The 13,799-nt window shown below is 60.9% G+C and overlaps 2 protein-coding genes across 2 annotated transcripts; both read right to left on the reverse strand.

Annotated features, from left to right (window-relative positions):
• Window positions 1–1,719: 1,719 nt before the first annotated feature.
• On the reverse strand, window positions 1,720–6,239 carry SLC23A3 (solute carrier family 23 member 3; the record flags this gene model as incomplete). Its single annotated transcript, XM_082001289.1, has 12 exons — window positions 6,126–6,239; window positions 5,697–5,857; window positions 5,068–5,162; window positions 4,649–4,722; window positions 4,148–4,329; window positions 3,872–3,998; window positions 3,378–3,525; window positions 3,044–3,297; window positions 2,747–2,852; window positions 2,504–2,671; window positions 2,206–2,301; window positions 1,720–2,063 (listed from the first exon to the last, which is right to left on the reverse strand). Exons 1-12 carry the CDS (start codon window positions 6,231–6,233, stop codon window positions 1,720–1,722), a joined length of 1,863 nt encoding a protein of 620 aa, XP_081857415.1. The 5' UTR covers window positions 6,234–6,239.
• Window positions 6,240–8,197: 1,958 nt separating this feature from the next.
• CNPPD1 (cyclin Pas1/PHO80 domain containing 1) lies at window positions 8,198–13,785 on the reverse strand (the record flags this gene model as incomplete). Its single annotated transcript, XM_082001343.1, has 8 exons — window positions 8,198–8,829; window positions 9,167–9,284; window positions 9,523–9,584; window positions 9,762–9,890; window positions 9,986–10,106; window positions 10,702–10,783; window positions 13,372–13,474; window positions 13,717–13,785. 8 exons carry the CDS (start codon window positions 13,783–13,785, stop codon window positions 8,203–8,205), a joined length of 1,311 nt encoding a protein of 436 aa, XP_081857469.1. The 3' UTR covers window positions 8,198–8,202.
• Between the last annotated feature and the right edge of the window lie 14 nt (window positions 13,786–13,799).

A 13,799-nucleotide genomic window follows, 5' to 3' on the forward strand; every position in this document is an offset into this window, starting at 1 on the left:
AGCAGCCACAGGGTGCCCAGGGTGCCCAGGGTGCCCATGGCGCAGGGCGTGCACCTGCACCGCTGCTCTCCCGGACTTGCGCTGGGACTCGGCTGCTGCAGCCCAGCAAGCCGAGGGTGCAGGAGCCTGTCGTGCCCCCCCCCCCGCCCGGGGACCGGGCTCACAGGACACCGTGGACACCACACCCCCCCCAGCCCCCTCCAGACTGAGCACAGCCCCATCCTTACCCCGGGTACTGAACCCCCCACCCCCAGTACCCTCACGCTGCCTGTGACCCCCCCACCTGCACTCCATGCATTGAGGCCACCCACCCTGCACCCACAAAGCACCCCACCACACAGCCCCTGAGCCCCCCATTTGGACCCTATTCGCGCCCCCCCCCACTCACCACCTGTCCCTTCCGCGCAGGCTGCAGCTGCCCTCGGGCCGGGGAGGGGGGGGGCAGGCAGGGGCTTTGGGGTGCAGGACCCAGGCAGGGTGCAGGACAGATTGGATTGCACGGCCAGGTTAGGGTGCATGGAGTGTTTGGGGTGCAGGACCCAGTTGGGCTTTGGGCACAGTTGGTAGGGGTGCAGGGCAGGGTGCCGGCTGTGCGTTACACCCCAAGCCCCCTCGGGTGCACAGGGCCCAGCTGTGGGGGTCACAGGCAGCTGGGGAAAGCGGGGGGTCAGCCCTGGCGACCTGCACGCACAGTGGCACCATGTCACTCCCACCCTGCAGCCACCTTTGGGTGCTCCTGGGCATCAGGAAGCTCCTTGGGAGAAGGTGGAGGGGGCAGCCACAACCTGGAGCTGTAGCCCAGCCTGAGCCTTCATGCCCGTGGACCTGCTCCATCGTCCGCCCAGCCCAAGTCCGTCCTTCCTTCCAGCTACCCAAGGCCAGCTTGCAAAGCCCCAGCCTTCCCTAGCCCAGGGCTGGGCTTCCGCAGGCCAGTTCAGGCTGGTGGAGGCAGCACCGGGAGCGCAGGGTGCTGCCCGCGGGCTCTGACCTGCCGTAAGCGCTGGGGCTGGAAGAGGGGCTGGTGCAGACTCCACTGCGATCGCGTAACCAGCCCACAGCGGGAAAGCAGCCCGGGCGCTGAGCTTAACGGCGGGGGTCAAAGGCGCTGTTTTCTTCCCCAGAGAACCGCTGCTGGCTGGTTCAGCAGCGAGAGCAATGCCTGGCACCAACCCGCTGCAGGTGAAAGGGGATCCACTGTTTTTGGGAACCGAGCTGAGCTGCACCCCCAGCCTGGGGCGTGCCGGTGTGCCAGAGCCAGGGCGTTGGCATGATGCTGTGGGCATCAAGGGGCCACGGGCACAGCTAGGGCACGGCCATGAGGAGGGGGAGAGCCAGCTCTGCATGGTGGCAAGGGGGTGAGCAGAGCCCAAAGCGACAGCCCTTTGGGCTGGACAAAGCACCGAGCCCTTCCCTGGCCATGTCCACAGGCTGGTGGTGGGCTGTATGGGCAACCACATCCCCAGCTACAGTGGCACCAGGGTAGGGTGGGGGGCAGCTCCCAGGCAAATCCTGGCTGGAAAGGAAACCCCTGGAAAGGGCAAAGGTGGTTGTAGATTTTTATAGCTCGCTCCCGAGCAGGGAAATGGGGTTCATGCTGGGAGTGTGGAAGCACAGGTCCCTCCAGTCCACGTGGGCTTCAGAAACGAGGAGCAAAGTGGCTTACAAGCTGCCTTGGGGTCACAGCCCCGGTCCCCCATGAGGTGTCCCTATGCCGCAGGGTCAGGCCACGGTGTGCCACGCGGACATCTCCGTCTCGCTCGGCCTCCTGGTCAGCTGCAGCTCTCCTGAGCCTGCTTTGGGGAGCAGGTGCGTCCCTTCCCCTGCCGCAGCGGTCCCCTCCTCAGCAGCACGGGTGCCCTCTTCCTCCTCCTCCTCTTCCTCGCTCCCCGGGCAGAGGAAGCAGCAGGGGAAAGCTTTGCAGGAGGATGGCAGCAGTCTGCTCAGCCTGGCCGGGAGCCCGTACACCTGGCTGGCTTCGCCCCACTCTCCATGGGAATGACGACTGCCTGCCCCGAGTTTCTGCTGCGCCAGGTGGGAGAGCAGCCCTCGCTCCTCCAGCGTTCCTGCAGCCAGGGCAGTGAGATGGGAGCCCCTTCCTCCAGCTGCACCCTCCTGGTGCCTGGAGGCAGAGCTGGTGGTTTGGGGACAGTCCCATGGCCACAGCCAGCCTTCAGAGCAGCGGCTCGTGCTGCAGCATACCCTCACCTGAGACAGTGTTCTCCAGGAAAAACGACAAGAAGCCAGTTAAGACGACAGGCACCATGAGCAGGGAGAGGAAGAGGAGGTCCAGGGGCACCCAGCCTGCAGGGACAGTGCCAGAATCACCCAGGGTGTCACAGCCCAGCAGCAGGGAAGGGGCAGGAGCTGCTGTGGCAGACTCAGGGGCTGGAGAGGGAGCTGCCTGCTGCTGTGAGCTTCCCCAGCCTCCCAGGACATGGGACATGTGTGGTCACCATGCCACGGGGCCTGAGGCTTTGCCTTGCCTGGGGAATGTCCCCGCTACCTGTGGCCAGGTGAGCCGGAGCCACGCCGAGCCACCGTGGCACCAGCAGCGCCATGAACATGGCGAAGCCGACAATGAAGATGTTCCTGCCCGAGTCGATGTCCGCGTACTGGAAGTAGGAGATCCCCGTGCCCACAGCCACGGTGTAGGTGACGCAGAGCACCCCCCCTGCGAGGGGCAGGAGTCAGGCAGCGCCGGGCAGGCTGCAGGCACCGCAGTGCAGGGGAAGGGCAGCGTACCTACCATGAACTGCCAGCGGGATGCGAGCGAGGAGCCCTGCCAGCCTCGGGGACGTGCCCAGCACCACGCACGCCAGCGCGCTTACTTGTACCGACAAGCGAGAGCCAGTCTGGCGGAAAGGAGGACGAGGAAAGTGAGGATGGGGAGCCTCACCCCTCGCTCTGTGCCCCCCGTAGCGCCCTACAGACCTGCCTTTCCCAGCACTGGCTCAGTGACAGGCTGGGTACCACAGGTCCCCCACACCTCCCGCTCCATTGCCTCCCCATCTCTTGCCCACCTTCCCCCCCACGCTGGGCATACCTGCGTGAGGCCGGTGGCGCAGGCGCTGGCGATGCTGGCAGCCGTGCCCCCTGGGGTGCCCAGCAGCCCTGCCAGGAGGCTGCCCAGCCCTTCCGTGCAGAGCCCCCGGTTGCAGGCGTGGGGGGGCAGCCGGGGGGCTCTCAGCAGCCTCCCGCACAGCACGTAGCAGCCCACTGAGTTCACGCTGCAACCGATGGCCATGGCGATGCCCACCGCCAGCGCCCGGGGGGTGAGCAGTGGCCACCCCCACTCGCCTGCAGCGGAGGGAGAGGGGATGGGTGACAGGGGCCCTTGCTGAGGACAGAAGGCTGCACCCAGCCCTGCCGCCCCCCACCTGCGTAGGGGATGCGGAGCCAAGGGGCATGGAAGGTGCTGTTGGCCCAGGACAGTTGTGCCGTGGCCAGGTCCAGTGATTCCCAGGGGACGCGGAGATGGCTGAGGATGGCACAAACAGTGCAGACACCAGCAAATGGGAGCAGTACCTGCAAGGCAGCAAGGAGAACCTTAGCAGGGAATTCTCCTCCCCTGGCCAGCACCCCACTTGCTGTGTCCCAAACAACAGGCCCTTGTCCTGTCACCTCTCCCAAGGAGCCATGCCACATCTCCCCTTAGCCCTGCAGGGAGCATCCCCGGCTCTGCCACTCCAACACCCTTGAGCACAGGTCCCCTGCGCTCCCCCAGCAGCACCCACACCCCAGAAGCTGCACCAGGACTTCCCCTGCCTCTGCTCCAGGGCTACTGGGTCCCACCTAACCCTAGACCAAAGAGTCCGGCCCAGAGAGAAGCTTGGGCAGCGCAGAGCGGGGAGGGACAGACAAGCCACGGTACCGAGAACGTGCGCAGGGTGGGGATGATGGATGGCTCCGTGGAGCCCCCCCGAGCCTGGAGCCAGGTGCAGAAAGGCAGGCGGCAGGACCCCAGGTGCTGGGAGAAGGTGACAGCGAGGAGCATGAGTCTAGGAGAGGGAGCACAAGTCACCACGCAGCATCACGGCGATGGGGCCCCAAATGCATACCACGCACTATGGGGGTGCCCCATTCCTGTCCCCATGGTGAAGGGAAACCTCGGGGGGCTGCACACCGGCATGGCCCCCGGGTCACATACAGCAGCGCTACCCCCCAGTTAGTGGAGCAGAAGAAAGCAGCCTCCTTGTACGCGGACAGCCCGATGATGGAGAGGCTGGGGGCCAGCACCATGGGCCCGCAGTGCCTGGCTGCCCACCCACACATGCCAGACACTCCCAGGACCAGCTGAACCAGCCCGGAGACCAGCACGGCTCCAGAGACCTGTGGGAGAAAAGGATGGGACCCATGGGGCAGGATACATGGAGAGCAACCCAACACCCCTCTGTGGCCACACTCCCACAACCCCCGTAGCACAACCCGTTCCCTGTGCTCCGCTCACCCCAAGCCTGGGAGAACATATGTACCCACCTGCACCACGACCTCCGCTGCCTTTGCACATCCCCTTGTGTGTCCCCCTTATTTGTGGTAACCCCCAGGAGGGCTGGAAAATGGACTGAGGGGGGGCAGGAATGCAGGTGACAACTGGGGTCCTGGGGGAGCAGGAGGACGGGGATCTCCAGCCCAGTGCAGGAGCACCCACCTCTCGCAGTGAGGCAGCCCGGCTCCCCACGACGGCGCAGTGCGGTGCAGGGCACGTGCTGGTCACGGCTGTGCCTAGAAGGGAATTTCAGAGGGATGCGATGTGCCTGTACGCTGGGCTCCTGCAGCTGGGTCCAAGAGCACGCAGCGCAGAGGCTGCTGGCTGGAGAAGGGCCAGCATCCCCATGAGCCCTGACCCTGGGGAGGCAACCAGATTCATTGCGGGTGCACTCAAGAGTAGGGTGCTGTGTCCCATCACCCACCAGGAGCCAGCAGGCAGGACCCCTTGCTACCCCTCATCCCTGCCCAGTGCACCGGGCACCTCGTCACTGCCGTTCCCCTGGCACCTCATCACTGCCGTTCCCCTGGCACCAGCACGGCTGGGACCCCGCGGGGCGCAGGCTCCGGGGCTGTGCTCACCATTCCTGTCCGTGCTGGCACCGAGGGACAGGTGGGAACTCAGCACCATGGCAGGGACCAAGTACTCGAAGGATGGGATTTGAACCAGCGGCAGCCTGGGGAAGGGGACAGCAGGGGCACGTTAGGGTGGAAAGAGGAGACAGAGCTGCTCCCAAAGCTCTGGCTGCTGGAGGAGTGTGGGCTGGGAAGTAGAGGAGATGGGAACCCCAAAGTGGCAGGAGGGCACCCCATACCCAAAAAGTGCCCTAGCACATCCCAAGCGGCAGCACATGAGATGTGCGCAGAGACCAGGGGCTTTGCAGAAGCCCACAGCCAGCCCCTGCGTGGGACATGGGCAGCACAGGCACCCGATGGTCTGGAGGAGCTCTGTATAATGCTGGAGCAAGGCAGCGAGGAGCTAGAGGGAAAGCACAGCAGTTTTCCTAGAGGGACATGTGAGAGAGGAGGATACAGGATGGCAGGGAGGGGGCAGGCATGCAGAGATGCAGGGCAAGGGGTTGTCCTCATGCCCCTTCCCACCTCCAGCAAAGCCCGTCTTCCCACAGCCTAGGAGGGGGCAGAGACATGCCCTGCCACAGCATCACCCTCCTCCTGGCCACGGCTGTATCCCCTTCATCCCCCTTGCTCACCGGCTCCCCAGGGTGGTCTGCAGCACTGTGGAGATGCCACAGGCAAAGAGGCTCCGTGCCAGCAGCTCACCGGTGGCCTGGGCATGGGGTGGCTCCTCAGGCAGGGTGGGCAGCAGGAGGAGGTGGAAGATGCAGAGCAAGGAGGCCTGCACAGCCAGGTGCTGTGCAGGGAAAAGGGTAGGTGATCGCGACTCCCTGCAGCACCCAGAGCTGCGGCCCCCCGTGCCCAGCCTCCCTGAGTGGATGCATGCTCAGTGACACCCCCCAGACAGCGCCCACCACTGCCCGCTTCCCTCCCACCACACCCTGGCCAGAGCATCAAGCATCCTTTGCCTGGCAGGATGTGGCCCCTGCCCTGCCACTCATGTGGATCCCAGCTCTCTCCCCATCACCCCATCTCTCTGGCTGCTCACTGTGGTCTCCCCTTACCTGGAGGGCTAAGCAACAGCTCAGAATCCAGGAGCACATCTTCTGCAGGGAGCAGGATGTGAGCGCAGAGCTCCCAGCACCAGGCGCTCTGCAGCAGCCCCCATTCATGCTGCTGCCTCCCCACACCACCCCTGGTTTGTGGTGCGGAGGGGATGGGCAGGCTCCCACCCCCCAAAGGGCTCCTCACAGTCTGTGCACAGCTGAACTTCCACCTTCTGCAGGAGCTGCCCCAGGGTTAGCCATTAACTCGAGTTGGTGAATAACCTGCCCTTGCAGCCAGGAATGCAAGTGTCACCCTGCGTTGTCACCAGAAGGGCCAGCTGACAGCCACCCATGGCCAGGACACCGGACATGGTTACGGTGCCAACTGCCCTCAGGCCAGGTCCTCTTGCAGCACACGGGGCAGGGACTGGGTGGGCCACAGCACAGACACCTCTTCCCTCATGTGCATGGAGCATCCACACCAACAGCATCCTCCAGCTCCAGCGTGCCCTGCCCATGCTTGCTCCTCCCCAGCATGGCATCCCCCTGCTCTCCTGGTCCAGCCCTTCCTCATCATCAGGCCCTGAGGAGCCCATTAAAAGCTGCACAGGCCCCCCACCATGTCCTGCCATTCCCCTCTGTGGGTACTGCGCTCACACTGGGACAGTCTCTGATGGGGGTCTACCACATCCCCCAAGCTCCTAGGAGGAGGGCATTGAATCCTGCTGCTGGACAAGTATGCCAGGGACAAGAGCTGCCTGCTTGGCTGGGAAGGCTCCCAGGGGAGCAACAGGCAGGGGCTGCTTGTGTTTTTGTCACAGGACAGAGGCGACTGTGCCAGCGACCACAACGGCAACCCTGCCAAGACCTTGCTGCTTAGGGCTCACTCATTAACTGGACTGACTTCAGAGAGCAAAGAGCGATGGAGACCATGCATTCCCCGCATTCCCAAGGATGGGTAGCCTCCTTTCTCCCACTGCCCCTGCCTTCCCCAGGCACCAGACCCAATATCCCTCTCGTCACCAGAGAGTCTGGTCCCTCTTGAGCCTGACAGGACAGGCCTCGCTGCTCTGGGCTCATTTGCCGGCACTAGGACCTGCCTTGCACACCGGCTCAGACAGCAAGCACTGCCTGCTGTGACCGCACGGCTGCATCAGTGGGGCTCTGCAGTGGGGCACCCGTGCTGCCAGCACGGAGCAGCTCAGCAGGACAAGGCAGGTGCACAGCAAGAACTAATTTTATTGGAAGAGATTTGCATCTACAAAAGAGTGAAAAACAGGTGTAAAATCCACAGTAAAAAGGAAGGGGCACTTCCTGATGAGCTGGGCTGGTCAGCAAGACAAAGAGCCATCTTCCCGTCCTGAGGAGCAGTCAGGCACTGTTTGCTCACAGCCATAGGCAGCTGGGGTTTGGGATGGGGTCACAGAGCACCCCGGTTTCAAAGCACCCAACACAAGCAGGATAAGGAAGCTCAGCCTTAACCACACCTCACTCCCTCCAAGCCGAGCAGGGCACAACCTCTCCCTGGGGCACGGCCACAGTGGGGTCCCCTCTTGGTGCGATATTCCCAAGAAGCAGCCTGGCAGCCCCCAAGGGGAATTGCTGCTATGGCCAGCCAGCTCAGGCTGCTCACTCTTCCCTCCTTCTATCTCCTCTCCCCTTGCCCAGGCACCCCACCTCCTCCTGGAGCACCCCACTCCCTCGCTAGGATCACTGCCCCAGCCCCTCCCCGCTGCACACACAGCTCCAGCATCCCACATTCCACACAGCACCTCTGCCCAGCACTACCAAGGGTCACCCACTCACTGTAGGAAGAGGTACAACACCCCCCCTTGCCCTAGCACCCCAGCTCAAGGGCACCCCATTTCTACTCTCCAGCTAGTAGGTTCCCACCCCAGCAGCTCAACAGCGAGAGAACTCTGCCCCAACCGCCCCTACGGTGAAAGGCACCCCTGCCCTGGGTGGGGGGACACAAATGCTGGTTTGGAAGTAACACAGGGGCCTCCAGCCCCAGGGATCAGGAGTCCCACAAGTGCAAGGAAGTGAGCTGTGCCACACTAGGAGGGAAGGGGAAAGGGGCTGCTGTCCCACGCTACTAGCTGGGAAAAATGAAGCTCTTGATTCTGCCGAGATCCATGGCAGTGTGCATGGAGCACTGCCTCAGCCCCAGGGGGTCCAGCCAGTCCTTGCGGTTGGGGGCTGCATCCCATGTGGGGCCCGCACCAGCTGCGCAAGCATGGCAGTGGAGCGCCGGAGGAACCGGGAGCATGGCAAGTCCGAAGGGGCCAGGCTGGCTGGGGGCTATGACAGGGGAAGTACGGTTAGATCTCTCACAGGCAGCGGGTACTTTCCGGAAAGGACCTTGTGGGGGGCTCCTGTGTTGGACTAGATCAGGTGCCTTTGGGTAAGACAGAGCTGTCATCATGCTGCCCCACAAGTAGAGCGCAGTCGCCGTGACACCCCCACGACGCGTCTCCTCAGTCGTCTCGTTCTTCCCCAGGCAACGGGTGCTGCTGGCTGGAGAGACGTTGGGCAGCTCGGGCTGAGGCTCGTCAGGGGCTGGCTGGGCATCCAGCTGGCAGCTGCCCTCCTCGGGGAACAGCGCAGGCCGGGAGGCTGCAGGGCTGGTGCTCCTCATGCACACAGACCGGTGCACCACAGTAACAGAGGCAAAGACAGCAGCGAAACCGGTCAGGTACACCACGCCCAGGAGGCAGGCCAGCTGCAGAGAAGCTGATGGTTAGCCCAGACCCCCCACACCCAGCCATGACCCAGCATGGCCACACATCGACCCAGCAGCCATGGTGGCAAACAGCATGACCAGCACTGGGGCTGGATGCTGGGGATAGGCAGCCATGCTGCTAACAGCAGGTGGCACACAGCCTGTTCAAAGCGGGGCCTAAATACCACAAACCAAAATGCCCCAGCTAAAACCTAACAGTCCCTGCTTAAATCCCCAGCCAGGACCCAGTTCCCTCCATGCCACTACCAGTGCTCCAAACCCATGGCCCCTACTGGGACCCACGTTCTTACAAGTAGCTGCTGCCCCATGCCCTTACCTTCACCACTTGCTGGTAGAACTGGCCCAGCACATGCTGCCACATGGACTGCTCCATGAGGACACACAGATCCGTGTAGGTGAACCAGCCACGCCACATGCCCTGCTTTTCTGCCACACTGCAGGAAAACAAAGGGAATGGTGGATGCAGTATGGACCTTCTCCACTGAAGAAGCTCCAACCCAGGCAGGCTTGGAGAAGACCCTGCTAAATGTCTATGGAAGGGAGCTGCAGAACCTAGTGAATGCTCACGGGTACCCTAACCTCTTATTTCACTGCAGCAGGGCTAGCTCTGAGCAGGGGCAGAGCCAGGGCTGCAGGGTGGATGAAAGGCTCACCCCCACCCCACACACCTACCGTCCTTCCAGCCAGCTCAGCACTTCAAACAGCTCCCGGGGGTCTGTGTAGAGACTCCAGTCCTGTGGGGACAGCAGTGAAAGGTCAGCACAGTCAGGGCAGGCCACCCAACACCCAGACACATCCTTCTCTATTCCTTCATGGGAGTATGTTGGGGAAAAGCAGAAATCCAGACTCCCCTTAACGCATCCTTTCCCCCTCTCTGCGAAATACTTGGCCACAGTGACAGCCCCACTTACAATGGCGCTCAGGAAGTTCATCTCCAGTGTGTTCATGGTCTGGACATCCACCTTCCCTGCTGCTCCCCACTCGTCGTTGAACACCTCCTCCTCCTCACCCTCATCATACAGGTACTTACTAGCAACCATCTAAAAGCAGCACAAAGGACAGGATCTCAGTCCCTCCCGCACTCCTCCAGGCCTCCCTCCAACTCAGTGACCCCCCCCCAACCCACTCCACTCACCATGGAGATCAGGAAGAGGTCTGAAGATGAGATCTGCTGGAGGTATTCGGGGTTCCGGTGCCGGAGTCTCTCAATGTAAACCAGTGCCAGCATCATGGAGCAGGGCGAGATGCAGGCTTCCCTGTACGACAAGGCAAGAGCCAACCTGAAGGTTATTTGCGTGCTACGAACAACCCAGTCACCACAGCACAACTTGGCTGCTCCCTCCCCTTGTAGGTAGGGGAGAGGTTTAGTAAAAAGACAGCTAGATACATCCCAGCCATGCCAGCTCTGCACTGGCTGCCCTGAGCTGCAGCAAGAGAAAGTGAAGAGGATGCAGGATAGAGAGCAGAAAGTCCTGGCTCCTGTTCCCAGGCACAGCCAGCTCCAAACTGGGCAGCCCTGCCTGCAGCCAGGCACGCTGCAAGGGCTCAGCTGCTGAAAGCAGAGAGGGTTCAGACCTGGCTGCCCAGTGAGCTGCAGATCCAGCCAGTACAGAGTCCCAGTAACAAGAGCACCCCTGCACCCCAGAGAGTAGGACCAACCCGAAGCAGGTCTGGCTGTGTCAGGAAGCCACTGTGCCTGCTGGCCTTGCCACCCACCCCCAGCTCCTCTTTGACACTAATCAGGCCTAAGCACAAATTCAGTGCTGGCCCAGGGGACAGCAGTGAGTCATAGGTGAGACAAGAGCTCCCAGTTCTGACATGGGACACAAAGGGACAAGTTTCACTTCTTACCGAGATACATGAGACACGTATTTCTTCTGGAGTCTGCGGATAGGGCTGGGAGCCACTTTCTGCAGCAACTCCACAGCAATGTCTAGGACAGAAAAGCAGCAAAAGGGATTAGCCCCATATGGCACAGTCCACCCCCACCCTTCCCTTTTTCCCCAACAAGCCCATTGAGTCTTGGTGCTGGCTCAGACCCTCAAGTTTAAATTAAACTATGAAGGTAGGACAGGCCTTATCAGAAGTCAGGGATGAAGGAGGAACAAACAAATAGGCAGGACAGCCAGAGCAAAGCAGGAAGAGGATGTGTGTGTCCAAGGCCCAGCGGCAGTGGCAGATCCAGATTAGCATGTCTGCGTCACAGGGAGTTACCAGCAGTCAGCTGCCCAGAGAGGCTAACACCCTCCCCTCATCCTGCAAGACTTTGGGCAGCCCTTTCGGAGGCTTTCTAGGACATGATGTCAACACCAGGTCTTCCCAGTCCTTTGCTCCGCTCCAACCAGCATACTCCTCCTCCTCAAGAGATGGTCAACACTGATCCAGCTTCCTCCCCACCACAGCCCTAGTGCCCCCAAGATGATGATGGACAACATGTTCATGTGAACAGGAACCCAAAGGCACTAACAAGGCATGGAAGCAGCAATATGGTATAACTGCAGATCCTCATTTCAGCCCATTTCCCCCCCACCTGCAGATGTCCCTCAGCATTCAAGCACTGAAAAGGCCAGAGACTGATGGATACTGGCAGATGGCTTCAGCAGCTACCGTCTCACTTCCCAACACGACAGGACCAGCTGGGAGCATCCCAAACAGCACTACAGTCTGGTGCTTGGCAAAAAGTGTTTGACAGGCAACTCCAGCTCCATTTTGCGGCTGAGCCCTTGGCCAAGAGAGTCGAGAGCAGAGCTCATCCCAGCAGCTTCACATTTCCAGCTCCCAGAAGAAGCATCACCACACAACCTCTTCTCTCCGCACCCCTCCTTCCCATGTCTCTCCAGCAACTAAAAGAAGAGCTGCAGTCCCACATGAATTATTTGCCTGACAGCAGCCACCAAGCTCAGAAACACACTGCTCTAAGGGACTTCCCCAGGTCATTTGAGCCACACCACTGCTAGGACTCACAGCCAGGCAGGCACAGCTCCAGCCACCCCATCAGCAGCACCCAGCTTCTAGCACTGCTCCTGCTCTCTCTGTCCTGCTTGGCCACCTTTGTGCTGAGCAGGGACACACACACACCAGCCAACACAGAGACAGCAGCAGGGCTCTGAGGGATAGAAGATACATGAGATCCACCCCCTAGGCCTTGTCCCAACATCAAACCTAATCCTTCAGCTCACAAATCCAACCCACGACAATATGTCCTGCCCTAGAGGACACTGAGAGCAGATGATTGCTGTCCCCATGTCACAGCTACAGCACGCTGAAGGTGGTTGTGGTTCTTCCTTTCCAGCACGAACAAATTAACTTTTCAACCTCTTTCTCCTCAGCCAGCCCCACACTGCCTCCTGTGACTGCTCCCAAATGCCAAAGACCTTTTACAGCTCCTCCTGCTACTCTGGACTCTTCCCACCATTGCCTCTATCTCACCTGAAGAGCAGTGCCATAAACTTGCCACATAGCAATGGCACAGCTGTACCAAGACATATAGCTGATAGCAGCCGTCAAAAGAAGGCTGTAAGAGTAGATAAGCTCACAGTGATATTCTCTGTGCATCGCTCCTGCCCCCAGCCACTGGAGCCAAGCATTTCCTGGGTGCGAGGCAGCCTTTACAGTTAATAGCTCTCAACAGAGTCTTCTTTCATGAATGTGCCCTTTGAACTTTCAACACTGCTAGTGTCCTGTGGAACAGTCCCATCTTGCACCCGGGTGTGATGCCAGCCCCAAAGGCGAGCCACGTGACTCCCTTGCACCACTCATGCCAGAACTCATGACTCCAAGCAGTGCCCAGACAGCTGGCTACTCTGCTCGCCCCTGCTCCACCACCACATGCCCAGCAACCCCCTCCTTGCTGAGCCTCACACACAGCCTCTTGGTGACTTCAGACTCTTTCCCCAAAACTATCACAAGAGTTCTGAACGCAAGCACACTTCCCCACCAGCTCAATGACCTGTGCAAGCTGTGTGAGCATGCACCTTGCAGAACCACTAAAGCGACCCCACTATAAACGCTCTCCAGCAAACCACTGCTTGCCCTTGACCGCTCCTCTCCACTGTCCTCAGCCTCAACCCCGCTGCGTCCTTCTGCTCCCCAAAAACAATGCTGAATCAACAGGAAAAAAAGGATGTGATCCAGAGAGACAGGCAGGCATTTATCCCTTGCTGCTCCCAACTACAAATTAAATGAACTCCCTAGTGTTTTGCACAGCACAAGAAGTTGCCCAAGGCAACTCTCATGAGTGACACAGACTTCACTGTCAAGGAATTTGCCAGCAGCCTAAAGGAACCTGCACACCAGCAAGATGCCAAAAAAGCATCAGTAGACCAGATAGGGCAGTAAAACAGAGAGCAAGAGCCATGAGGCTCTGGCATCCTGCCTGCTGTGCTGTGCACAGTGAGGAAGGCTGGGCAGGGGTGGGATTTGGCACCACGGAGGGAGCGGGTGACTTGTTGCTCTCAGCCCCTGGGCTACTTCCAACCCCCTTGACTCAGCATTCCTATCTGGGGACACTCAGCAACCCACCTGCCACGGGGCTGGAGAGATTATCCAGGCTGCAGTCTTTGTCCCAGCCATAATAGAGCCGCTTCCGCACCCTCTCGCTCAGCTGCTGGTGCCTGGGCAGGAACTGCAGGCAGACAGGGGGAATGTGAGAAAAGCCCTGAACACTCCCCACACCGGGCACTCCACCTCAAGCCAGCTTAGGGGTACGACGGGCCCAGCAGGGCCCCCAAAAGCTCAGCCAGGGGCCCCCGTGTGCGGTCACAGGGGGCTCTTCAGGGTCAGGGCTTAAGAAGCGAATGCCCTAGGGGCCTGCGAAGGTGCGGGGCTGGGGCCAGGCTAGGCCAGGCACACCGCGGGGGCACTCACCGTGAACTCCTGGAAGCCGCTAATGGAGAAGGTGCCCTCCTCGTCCAGCAGCAGCCCATCCAGCTCCATCCCGCCCGCCCCGG

Source organism: Phaethon aethereus (assembly GCF_964289735.1).
Source record: "Phaethon aethereus genome assembly, chromosome: 6".
Classification (NCBI taxonomy): domain Eukaryota; kingdom Metazoa; phylum Chordata; class Aves; order Phaethontiformes; family Phaethontidae; genus Phaethon; species Phaethon aethereus.